Below are 13,311 nucleotides of genomic sequence, written 5' to 3'. Positions count from 1 at the left end.
TCAAAAGATGGTTCTTTAGAGCATTTCACTGGGTTCCGTTGAATACTGAACCCAGAGCTATTTTAGAAAGAAACAAATGTAATATTTACAAATTAAAGTTTTTGAATATTTTTCTATACCCCCACTTTATAGATTATTTAGCTCTAATATTTAAAATAATTATTAATTCATTTTGTTATATTAACTTATTTAATAAAAACACAAGTAGCTCGAACTAAATCAAGTAGGCAACTAGGATATTATAGTGTAAGACTTAAAAATAATATTATTTCGTATTAATGTTAACACATTTTACAAACAGTTAAATACACATTTTTTGTTCTAAACTAGGTTTAAAATTACCTCTGTATCTGTGAGGTTGTTTGTTATTATTGAGTCTCCTTCTAGCTCTAGCCGATAGAGACTCAAATAGGTCGGTGTCGTCATCACCACGTTTGTCTACTTCCATTGTTTCCGTTTTGTACCTCATTTCATGGCCTACGTTTTTACCATTCGCTAGGTAGTCCACGTCTTCTTGTTCTCTAGTTTTTAGGTATCTAAAAGATGAGAAATGTCATATTAGTGGCTGGTAATTAAATTAATATTAAAATAGATTATTTGGACAAAAATATTTGAAAAGTTAAGTAATCTATTAAGGTATTCTTGCTGAGCAAAATCCTATGTACGTAGGTTGCCTTTTAAGTTTCTACAATCGCTTGTTTCTTCGGTTATACTGGACACGTCCAACCATTCCATTAGAGGGTTGAAGAATTGTTAATGCCGAATGGTATACAACAATTTGATTGCCAACGGTCTTCGATGAGATAAGGAAAAAGAATAAAAAACGTCGCATCATTCTTCAGCACAATGCACAAGCACAATCCTCCCATAAAGCATGTCAAACAACTGAATATTTGAGGGAGAAAATCATCGAATTAAGGTCTCATTGCCCGTATTCACCCGATTTATCGCCTAATGACTTTTTCTTGTTTGCAACTGTCAAACAAAAGATGCGCGGACAGCGATTTTTATCACCTCAAGAAGCTGTTGAAGACTTTCAAAACCATGTTTCTATGATATAAGCTTCAGAGTGGAAAAGATATTTCCAGAATTGGTTTGGGCAAAAGTTATAGACCTTAAGGGAGAATATTTCGAAAATACAATAAAACACTTTGTTTTGAACTTATTCGTTTCTGTTTCATTTACCGCAACCTACGTAGTTAAAAATGCAAAAAGAACAGATGTTGCTATTACAGCAACAAATAATAAATACAGCGAAAATGTAAAATTGCGTTTAGTAGTTTCCTAAATTAGCTGATAATTGCTGCATCCTTAAAGGCCAAAGTTAAGTAAGTTACATACTTAAAGAACATTTGAAATATTTCTATACATCTAATAGACCCTTCGTTTTCTTAAATCCTTAGAACCACGGATCATTCATACATATGCTGTATTATTATTTTAAATGATAATGTACCTTTGTGAGCTTTCTTTGTGGAAATCGCTCTCTGGAGCATCCAGTGGCAGTTCATCATCATCTACTTCTTCGTGTTCAGTGGTACGTTGGGTTTCTGTAACTATTTTACCGTCAGGCAGTACGGAACTCAGTTCACGCGTGTCTTCGGTATCGGTAACTTTTTTACTTTTACTCGTATCTCTAATAACTCTAGGTCCTAAAAAGTATGCAATACTTAGTATTATATAAATTACCATCAAATTTCTCTTCATTTAAGGCTCATAATATATAAATTATTACCTGTAGATACTACAGCTCTGCCAGCTTCCGATGATCTTAAAACAGATCTTAAGTCATTTTTACCGGTACGAACAGCTGCTAGGAACTCCTGAAATTAAAGACAGTAATAATTATATTAATTTTTTTCCTATAACAAAGTAATAAATAAATCCTTCTTGCGAATTGATCAAAATACTTAAAATTAAAAAAAATATATCAGTAACTTTTACTATTTTAATGTGCAAAATAATAACTTTATGGCGCATTCTCACGACTCGTGTACTTGACAAACATTTGTAATTGGTATACAGGGTATACATGGTGCGTCGGGCATCAATACAAAATTTCTAAGTTATTTATTATAGGAGCTACGCCGCATTCTCGTCAGACCCTGTAAAAATACTTGTCAAGTAGACGAGTCGTGAGAATGCGCTTTTAGACATATTAAGGCGCATTCTCAAGACTCATGTAGAATATAGAATGAGTAAGAGGGGGGTTAATCAATGCGACGTTAAAGATCTATTGTGCCCCCCTTCCCTGAGTCATCACACAGTCTATAAGCCATCATACCCTTGTTGTAGAAGGCACAGGGTATTTCCCATCCTCCTCTGACAACAATTATTCCTCCGAGGGTACACACCCTTTCACGGTAGGAGTTTGGCCCTCCGTGCCGCCCTACACAGTCGAGGAGCTTGCCTCCGGCTGAGGAACCCGTGAGGTGGAGGCTGGAGGATCTGTCTCCATTTTCTCCACCTCTTTAATTTGGTTTCTCCTTAGACCTGATACCGGTGTTGTCCCGTATCTATAATAGAGGATAATATGTCCCTCTGTCTCTATTGCCTCCTTGGATTTGAGGTCAATTCCTATTGTGAGGACTTGACCATGACCCTCCTAACTTGAGTTGATGACTCGCCAACTCGATGTCCTTACATTGAAGTTCTGACCCTGGATAAGGCTCAGCAGGTAGGTGGTGTCTTTCCCCTTGCCCCTCGGTAGAAAGACCGTGATGGCTGCCCCTTTAGGGATGTTTCTCCCTTCACTGCAACCAGTTCCCACCCCTGCCAATTTTTAAGCTTAGGTTGTAAACTCGTGTACTTGGCAAGTATTTTTTTTTTGTTTATCCAACTGGCGGGAGTGGAGCGCAGCTCCTATAATAAGTAATTTAGAAATTCTGTATAGATGCCCGACTCACCGTGTATACCCTGTATACCAATTACAAATGTTTGTCAAGTACACGAGTCGTGAGAATGCGCCTTTATAGTTGCAATATTTGCATCAAAAACAAAATTTATTATTTTTTGTTACTATTATTGTAGGTTATACAGGGTGTCCCAGAAATGAGTCCAGATATTTTAAGGGGTGGTAGATCTGGTCAAAAGAAACATATTTATTCTTTACCATTTTTAAAATAAATTGAAAATAACCGAGTTATTTAACTTTGAAGGTTTAAAAAAAAGTTGCGACATTTTGAGAGCCGCCAGAGGAAATCGGCAATCTCCCGGTTCTCGGCTTGTTCGCCACCCGCTGTATCGCCACATCGCCACCGCCACGCCACCCGCCACATCGACTACAAAGACTTAAAAACTACTTGCAAAATTCCACACCACCCAAGAGGTTCTGCAGAGGTGCGTTACTTTTTTTAAGTGGGTGAGAGAAGCTTATTGTAATTAATTGTTAAGATTTATTTTTTCAGTTTACTCAGCTGTAAAAAGTATTTAAAACATTGTGCGTTTCTCTAGAATTAGTAGAGCAATCTAATATGAATAAAATTAATTTTCGTATTTTTTTCTGTAGCAACTTAAAATAATTGTGAATTTATAGATAAATATGCAGGATATGGGTATGGTAGGAGGTGGCAACGTTGCATTCTCTCTGACGTCTCTCTATGCCCGGTAAACGAATTTCCCGGGGAGTGAACAGTGGCACTCAAAAGTTTTTCAACATTTTCCGGAAAATGTCAAGAAAAATATAAAATTTTCAACATTTTTTTTTCGCAAAAAAAAACCTCATAGGCGTGGTTCTGGGGTTGAACTATACTACCAGTTAAAATATCTGCACTCATTTCTGGGACACCCTGTATATACAGGGTGGTCCGAACTGTATTCCGGAAACTTCGGCAGCATATTCTACAGATAAAAATAAGTAAAAAAGTTCGTATAAATGTATGTCCTAAAATACTTAGTTTGGGAGATACAGGGTGAAGAAGTTTCATTTTTATTTCGATTTTTTCCAAATAATTTAATTTCATTAAAGTAACGTCAATATTTGGATGAAAATTGGTGTCTGGGGTTTTTTTTGACATGAGAAATCTGATTTTGATGTCAATATGACTCCTACTAGTAGAGGGCGCCACCTACATATTTTTAACTGGTTTGAAGAGTAATAACTTTTCGTCCGTACCTGTATAAAACTACTGAGTAAAAAAATATACATTAATGACGTTTTTTACGTGAAAAAGGTCTCTTGTTAAAAACTGCTACGAGTAATGGTTTTCGAGATATTTGGAATCGAAATTATCAATAACTGTCATCATTGGCATAAATTACATTACATGTTGACTAAATAGTTCTTAGACTGAAATCATAAATTTGAAATGTTTTTGTGCCGAAAGTGCAACAGAAACTGTTTTATCATCATTTTTTGCAGAAAAATTTATGATTAATTTAAAAAATTAAAAATTTCCAAGATTTATTATTTCAGTGTCATTAATGACATGTATTGTCTATTTCCATTCTAAATATCTTAAGAACGGTTATTATTTACGTAAAAAGTCACAGAGATGTATATTTTTTCGCTCGGTAGTTTTATACAGGTACGGACAAAAAGTTATTACGCTTCAAAACGCCTTCTACTAGTAGGAATCATATTGACATCAAAACCAAGTTTCTCATGTCAAAAAACTCCCAGACACCAATTTTCATCCAAATAATGACGTTACTGCAGAAATTATTTGGAAAAATCGAAATAAGAATGAAACTTCTACACCCAGTATCTCCGAAACTAAGCATTTTAGGACATACATTTATACAAACTTTTTAATTATTTTTATCTGCAGAACATGCTGCCGAAGTTTCCGGAATAGAGTTCGGATCACTCTGTATATTATTAGATTAGATTTCAGAAAGTGGCAAATATTAACAATTTCTCTGTATTTGTTTATCAGTTTTGTCGTCAATTTTTAGTAAGTGTCCTACTATGAACTATGCTAGTGCATTTTTGCACCATTCTAGAGATTTGTTGACTACTCAAGTTTTTGTGCCATATTGCTATATTGGATAAATTTAATTATTAGCCAATTATGGCCAAATTTTTGATATATTTAACGTCCATGGTTAAGCATCAACTGCATTTTTTTTACCTTTGAGTTTTGTAATAATCTGGCCAAAAATACAAATTCATTACTTTTCAGAATTAAATGTAGTATCAAACATTTTTGAGAGCATCCTTGAAGCATTTAGCATTATACAGGATGAGTCTTAAATAAGTGCAAATATTTCAGGAATAGTATATATATTTCGACCCCAGAAACACGTCTATGAGTTTTTTTTTCGCGAAAAATATTTGAAAATTTTGAAAAAAAATTGGATTTTTTTAAATTTCTAATTAAAAACCTAATATCTTCATAATATGGCAACATACGTAATATATTAAACTTACAAGAAAAAAAAACAGAAAAGATCCAGTGGTTCTCAAAATTTAAGCGAAAAATATTTTTTTTTATTTTCAAATTATATATCTCGGTTATTTTTGACTTATTACTTAAACAGTAAAGAGAAAATATGTTTCTTTTATCTACCAGCACTTAAAATATTTACACTTATTATAAGACTCACCCTGTATTTATAACTATTAAAGGTTTGTTGCTTAGAAAAAAAAAACTTTTGATATCTAATTTAGAATTTAAAAGCAGCATGAAATCAACCATTCCTTCAATAAAATTTTGTATAAAAATACAATTATTATTACTTTTTCTTATGCATAATAAGGGATTTATTGAAATAATAATCCACACCTAAATTATCTAGTTTTTTAATTATAAATACACGTCTATAAGGCGTAAAAGAATAAATTATAATAATGTTATTACTAATATTTTTTAACTTCGAGTCGTGGCGTATGCTAAATCAGAATCTCGGTTAGTAGGCATACAACTTTTCCATTAGGAATTCCATTACCGAAACCAACCCAAACTTATAGATAGCGAAATTGCCGACAGACAATATATAGTATCAAATTCTCTATCTGCACAGTCATTTAAAGTCCTAGAAAGTTTGAAAAACACATGACGAAAGTTATATTTAATATTTATTATTAAATGTAATAAACGAAATTGGTTGTCATAACATAAAAATGATCATTAAATTATCTTAGATGATTGAGCACCGATGTGAGAAGGTGATATAAAATTCATAGACAAGAATAAGTAGAAAGGAAAGTTGAGCAAAAAAATAAATTACCTATTTATTTCAAATACTAAGATAATATAAATTTGTGGCATATTATAAAGATGGACTTTCCTCATTAAAATTTCAGTAAAAAATGAGAAAAAGAAAGCTCTATTCTACAGCCAGTTTTGCACATAAATTCCATATCTATATTTTTATTTCTCTAGTATTTATTTACCAGCCCAGCTACCATTCCATTATTTGTTAATGTTTAATCCATTGAACATTAATTAATATTATTATATAATATAATTTTATATTGTGTTCGTAAACAAATTTGCTTAACCAACAATGCTTGCCAATAAACAATGCTTTACGTTTCAGGGGTAACAACAAAAAGAATAAAGAAAAACGATTTAAAATGTCGAAATGTACATAATACGGGAACACTATCTTATACTATTTTTTTAGTACAGACACGTTTTTTTAAAAACTTTTTACCAATTTTTACACTTTTTTATGTAATATACAAAATACCAAGCAAGCCAAAGCAAGAGTAATGATATACAAAATAACCCCAGAGTTTGCAACTGGCAAAGGAGAACAACAGGGGACGCGATATCCCTAAAGCTGTTTACAGCAACACTAGAAGAAATCTTTCGTTAAGTAGACTGGAAGACAAAGGATTAAAAGTAGATGGAGAATATCTCAACCATCTAAGATTCGCTGATGATATAGCCCTGAAGAACTACAAACACAAATTAACGAACGAATACAGTCTGCAATAAAGTGGGTCTCAAAATGACTTAGCAAAAATTAAAGTAATATACAACGAATTTGTGGACAGAAAGTGGACGAAGTAGTGGACATCCTAATAAATAACGCAGCACTGGAAATAGTAGAAGAATACCTATATTTCGAACAAATAATACACAGCTCGGGATCTCTACTACCAGAAATCAACAGAAGAATTAAGTTTGCATGGAGTACTTATGGAAGAAACTCAATCATATTCAAATATAGAATGCCACTTTATCTAAAGAAGAAAACATTTGACCAATGTGTACTACCAGTGATGATCTATGCATGCGAAACCTGGGAACTTAAAACGGACATTATAAGGAAACAGCAGGTCGTACAATGCTCAATGGAACGAAATATGCTGGGAATAACCAAGAGAGACCGTAAAAGAATAGAGTAGATACAACAAAAGACCCAGGTAATAGATATCATCCACAGAATCAAATTCGTCAAGTGGTAATGGGCAGGATACCTGGCAAGAATTACAGACAACAGATGGACTACAAAAATTACAGCATGCCACAAGGCCCTAGAGGAAGACCAAACCTGAGATGGGACAGTGTATTAGGAAATTAGCAATAACTTGGGCCCGCATACCTAACAATAGACAGCAATGGACCCAACTTCTTCTTCTTTAGGTGCCGTCTCTGTCGTGGAGGTTGGCGATCACATTGGCAAAATCATCCCGATTCTTGGCTTTTCTTATGAGTTCTTCAAAAGTTAGGTGAGTCCAGTTTCTGATTTTTCTCAATCAAGATAGTTTCTTCCTGCCGAGACTTCCTTTTCCTTCAATTTTTCCCTTAACTATTAATTGTAAGACGTGGTATTTTTAATTTATCAATATATGCCCTAAGTATGATGTTTTTCTTATTTTTATTATATTGAGCAATTCTCTTACGCTTCCTATTCTGTTGTAGACTTCGATATTTATGATATGGGCTCTCCATGGAATTTTAAGCATTCTTCGATATATCCATGTTTCGAACGATTCGAGACGATTCATCTCTTGAACTTTCAGTGTCCATGTTTCTGCTCCGTATAATATGATTGACCAAACATAACACTTAACGAGCCTAGTTCTCAACTCAAGGTCCAATCTGGGGTTCTGGAAGACGTTCTTCATTTTTAAAAATGCATTTCTCGCTTGTTCTTTTCTGGTTTTTATTTCCACGTCGTTGTTCAAGGTGTTAACTATCCAGGACCCCAAATATTTGAACTTGTAGACCTGTTCTAAGGCATTGCCCTCTATTTTAACTGCTACAAAGAGATTATCCAAATATGTGAGGGAGGCTACACCATTATTGGAAATGGTTGAATAAGCTGAAAATGATGATGATGATGATGATGATAAAAAATACCATGTGAGAATCTGAAAATTGATATATTGGCGAAACACCTAGACCTTTAAATGTTCGAATTGAAGAATATAAAGTTAAAAAAGGGCGATTTTCGCAAATCTAAGATTTATCAGCGTTCAGGAAACACAAGACACAGAGTAGATTTTAACGATGTAAAAATTGTAATGAACGAACTGATTAAATAAAGATTAAAACTATCTAATATAATTTTACATAAGTAATTTATGTCTTCGTCGCACTGACCAAAAACACCTGTATTTCGTAAACAATATCCCTCTGTATTCGAGGCATTTTGTGCTATCTCACGATCAGCTCGGCGCGCTGAGCAGACATCCGTGAAGGTCTTTTTCTAATAACGAAAATAATAGCAAAATAAATCTAATGGTCTTAAAGTCGCGCGACATTTAACTTAAAGTTCACTGGATGCCATGAGACGATCCGGGTCTCAGAGAAATAAGTATTTCGAGAGCGGTATGGAAATACGTTTACAGATTACATGGAAAAATCATTTGAGCATAAATTTGTAGTAAATATGAATTGTAGAAGTTTAACGAGAAAATTTTTCATATAATATACAAGAATAGAAGTGTTTTAGTAATAAAAATTTTGCAATTTAAAAAAAAATATATTTTTTTAGCTTTTAGTTAAAAAATATAATTTCTTGATAATATGACAACATAGATTGTAGATTAAATTTACAAGAAAGAAAACCCAGAAAAGATCCAGTGGTTCTCAAAATTTAAGCTAAAAGTTTTTTTTGCAAATTTTCAAAGTAAAATTACTTGGATATTTTGGACATATTTGAAAAACGGTAAAGAAATATATTTCTTTTATCAAGATCTACCAGCCCTGAAAATATTTGCACTTATTCAAGACTCACCCTGTATATATGGCGTCACTAACCAGAATTTATTTTATGCTTATAGATTAGTACTTCTAGACAACGCTTAAAATTATCTTCGATTGTTTTTGGGTATTTGCTTGTCAATCCACTGTCATCCCAGTATAATCATTTCAGAGTACCAGTCTCGATAGTATTCATAAACAGAGCTTTATTGGAGAATATACTTTAATATACAGGGTCAGTTTTAAGTAAGTACAAATATTTGGAGGGTTGGGTAGGTATAGATAAAAGAAACATATTTTCTCTTTAGCGTTTTTCAAATATCTCCAAAATAACTGAGATATCTAAGTTTGAAAATTTAAATAAAATGTTTTTGTTTTAAATTTTGAGAGCCACCGTATTTTTCTGTCCCAATTTTAATCTACTACCTATGCTGCCACGTTTTACCTTTTTTCAGCAATTTTTTACTTGTTAGTCGCATTTTCTCGTATAGATAATTAGAAATACAGGTCATGTAGGAATATTGCATTCCTTTTAGTGGCATAACCATGATAATATCAGATATTAAAAAATTATACCGTGGGAAGATTTGCGGTGAACAGGCAGTTCTAAAAGTTTTCTAAAAGATACAGAAAAATTAAAAAAAAAATGCAAAATACTCAACATTTTTTTTGTGAAAAAACCTTATAGTTGTTCCTGGGGTCGAAATATACCCCCCTCATATCATTTGAACATATTTAAGACTCACCCGTTACTCAGACATCCATTAACTACTAATCAATGTTATTCATATATTCTAGCCTCTTTATTAACTTTATTTCTGATCCCCGAGCACTTTCATTATTTAATATTTTTTGTCGTGGTTTTATTCCACAATTAAGCATGGTAATGCTCGCGTTTAGTTGAAACCTGAGGCTGTGCAGATTTCTTTGTTAAATTAGTATAATTAACGTTCTCAACTAATGGTAAAATCGACTTAATGTGTTGATTTAGCGCAATGCTCGATTATTTCAAGATTATTAGAGACATGCACCACTGTGCTGGTAACCCCGATATTAATACCTATATTTTTCTTAATTATTTTTTATGTTAACTGCTCACGTATTGGTTGCAATACAAATATATTTACATTGCAACCACTTATCTCACCCCTGTATCTACAGGGGGTAAAACCAAACCACCCTGTATATCTAAATCATCGCAGTTTAAGACCTAGTTATATTTAAATTATACCCCATGCCACGGAGCGTCTAATAATGGGTAGGTAATTTTCAGACAGATAAGAAGGAATACCAAACATCTATGTAATGAACATCTAAATTAACCCGCTCGTAGATCTTAAGAACCCGTGTACCAGACATGGGTAATTTACTTCTTTTAGTAAAGACCCGTCAAATCGCCATGGTTGGTACATTAAACTGGTCTAGCAGGTGTGCTGAAACATACAATTACCTGATAAAATGTTTCGACCAACGTTACTAAATATATATTCAAGTTGTTATTACTCTCCTTTGAATCAGTTTGAATTAATTTACTTATAGATTTTGTTCCTTTTGGGCGCTACAAGCTTTATTTAATTCATTGTAATGATGTTGTTGTAGGAGCTTGTAATATATGAATATATCATACAAAAAAACCGTGACAATACGAAGATGGTTCTTAATTAAATCAAGAAAAACCTTTGATTTCTCTCGGTCGTAAGTCCTGAGAAATTTCTTCCAGTGTCTTAGTCTGTTGGAGGATTCCCCTTCCAGATTACGTATGGAGTCTTTCAAAAGAACAACTGTGGTTAATGATACTTGGCAACCCAAAGATCTTGCAAACGACCAAATCAGAGACCCAGAATTAGATTTAATGATTAACTGGAAAAACGCGGACCAAAGATCAACGTGGAAGGAGGTTTGCAGATATTCGCCGAACATGAAGTCGTATCAGTGGAATTCCTTGGTAATAGATAACGGATTACTTTACCGTGTGATCGAGAAACCAAAGGGACAAGAATAGAGAAGGCAGATCGTCAGTCCAAAGAAGAGGGTCCCGGAAGTTTTGGAGGAAGTTCACAATGGAACCAGCGGTGAACATCTTGATATCACCAAGACACATGGCAAGCTGCGTGAACGGTTCTGTTGGGTGAACTGCAAAGAAGATGTGAGGGCCTGGTGCAAGAAATGTGACATTTGCGCCGCTATCAATGGGCCACAAAAGCGTGTTAAAGCTCCTATGCGCCAGTACAATATAGCCAGTCCCTTCGAACGAATAGCGATCGACGTGGCTGGTCCTTTCCCGGAGACGAACGATGGTAACAAATACATTTTAGTAATGGATTACTTCAGAAAATGGGTCGAGGCCTACGCCTTGCCAAATCAAGAAGCGTCCACCATTGCTGATGCCCTTGTTAAAGAATGGATCTGCAGATTTGGTGTTCCCACGGAGCTTCATTCAGATCAGGAAAGAAGCTTCGAGTCCAATCTATTCCAAGGCGTCTGTGTGTGTGCTTAACATCCGCAAGACCAGGACGAGGGCCCTACATCCACAATCCGGTGGGATGGTTGAACGCATGAACAGAACCATCAACCGTTATCTGGCCAAAGTCTCTGACCACCAAAGAGACTGGGACAAATTTCTTTACCTGTTCCTCTTGGCTCATCCGTTCAAGAATCTACAGGGCAAACTCCAGCCAGCATCGTTATGGACGAGAAGTGCGCCTACCTTGTGATCTGAAGTTTGGTTGCCGACCGGGAGAAGATATCGCCGGAGAAGATTATGTCTATAGACTAAGCGCTAGTGACCGTATTGACATTCAAGCTGAGCATGGAGGATAATACCAACTAGGGAATTTGGTGTAGCTATACAACCCGCAGAGACGTCGTGGGTTATCTCCGAAGCCACAATCCTTGTGGGAAGGATTAATTCTTGAATTCTGCTCTAAGTTCATTTTCACTTGGGAAGTAGAAGGGTTCTGATCCAGTTAGTGCAGTGTTCGCTCCTTTTCTAGCTAGATAGTTTGCTTTTTAATTACCTTAGACAAAAATTTAAATGTTTTGTTGTAGGTAAAGGTAAGATGGTAATTTTATTATACGTATTTTCTTCTATAATTATTGCTTTTACTCCAACATTTTTAACAGAAATTGCTAAATATCTTATTTTAATTTTTATGAAAATATAGTAATTTTTTACATAGAAAAACAGTCAAAACTTACTTTGCTAACATCGGTACTAATCACCAATTTTAAAATTCCCTAACATAGTTTTGCCAACTCTTTCAGTCATTTTGGATCTTTACCGTACATTTAACTTGGAGGTAATTCACGACCAAACAAAAGACTTTCAAATATTTTAAAATGTATCTAATTGTTTTTAACGGGTTCCTTAAAAGCTTTTGCCAAAAGTGATCTCTCTTTATTAAATGGTTTATAATTATGTTTTGGGAGCAATGACATCTAATGGCTAAATAATTGACTCTAAATAATACCAGTAAGTGTTTTTTTCTATTCTTTCATCTATATATTTCGGTCGAATGTCTAGAACAGGTTTCGTATTATCTAACAAAGTAATTCACTCAGTATGAAACCTATCTTAGGTTAATACCTACACACGTACACATAAACTCCTTTTACTTCAAAGAATTTAATGAATTTCATGTGGTAATCAGGTATGATACGTTATTGATTTCTTGGTAGCTACATAACTACTGCAGGAAGCTATATATGTACTCGTTTAATGAGGTTTTTAATTAATATTATACTCAGACTTTCTTGAAGGTATGCGCTTTTTAAAAAAAATCAGTTGCTAAATCGTATTGTTTATGTACCTGCAAAGCATAAGCCTGCAATTATTCAATTTTTAATATATGCTTCATATAATAGAAAGCAGCATTATTTATGTTATTTTAACAATGAAAATAAATTTTAGTATAAACATATTAATACGACTTTGCTTATTTTTGCATTTAAAAAAAAATATTAGCCTTTTTAGAAAGAAGAAAGTAAATTTAACTACTTGAACAAACAAAATGGAAGATAAATATGTATGTTGACTGAGAATGGCATATGGTCTTCTGGGATTAACATTCAGTAAAGTCTATAAAATTTAAGTTAATTTGAAAGTTTCTTTAGTAGAAATACTAATGTGTCTGGGAAATAACACTCGAAATTAGTATTATTCGTTATTTTCTTCTTTTTTCTATATTAATCCGTATAGTCATAGATT

At 33.8% G+C, this 13,311-nt stretch overlaps 1 protein-coding gene across 5 annotated transcripts in view; it reads right to left on the bottom strand.

Annotated features, from left to right (window-relative positions):
- The window catches only part of LOC115880955 (serine/arginine repetitive matrix protein 1), a 179,692-nt gene that overhangs the window by 43,022 nt on the left and 123,359 nt on the right, over window positions 1-13,311 (bottom strand). For all 5 annotated transcript variants that reach the window (XM_030898297.1, XM_030898294.1, XM_030898295.1 and 2 more), the window contains 3 exons: window positions 1,736-1,823; window positions 1,457-1,652; window positions 343-536 (listed from right to left, as the gene is read on the bottom strand). In XM_030898297.1, coding sequence (XP_030754157.1) covers window positions 343-536; window positions 1,457-1,652; window positions 1,736-1,823 — 478 coding nt within the window. The remainder of the gene's footprint in view (window positions 1-342; window positions 537-1,456; window positions 1,653-1,735; window positions 1,824-13,311) is intronic.

The sequence above is a fragment of the Sitophilus oryzae genome, unplaced genomic scaffold (assembly GCF_002938485.1).
Source record: "Sitophilus oryzae breed Bouriz unplaced genomic scaffold, Soryzae_2.0 scaffold_1667_pilon_pilon, whole genome shotgun sequence".
Classification (NCBI taxonomy): Eukaryota; Metazoa; Arthropoda; class Insecta; order Coleoptera; family Curculionidae; genus Sitophilus; species Sitophilus oryzae.
Note: the sequence above shows the minus strand (reverse complement) of the source record. Positions and strands in the feature narration are given on the sequence as shown.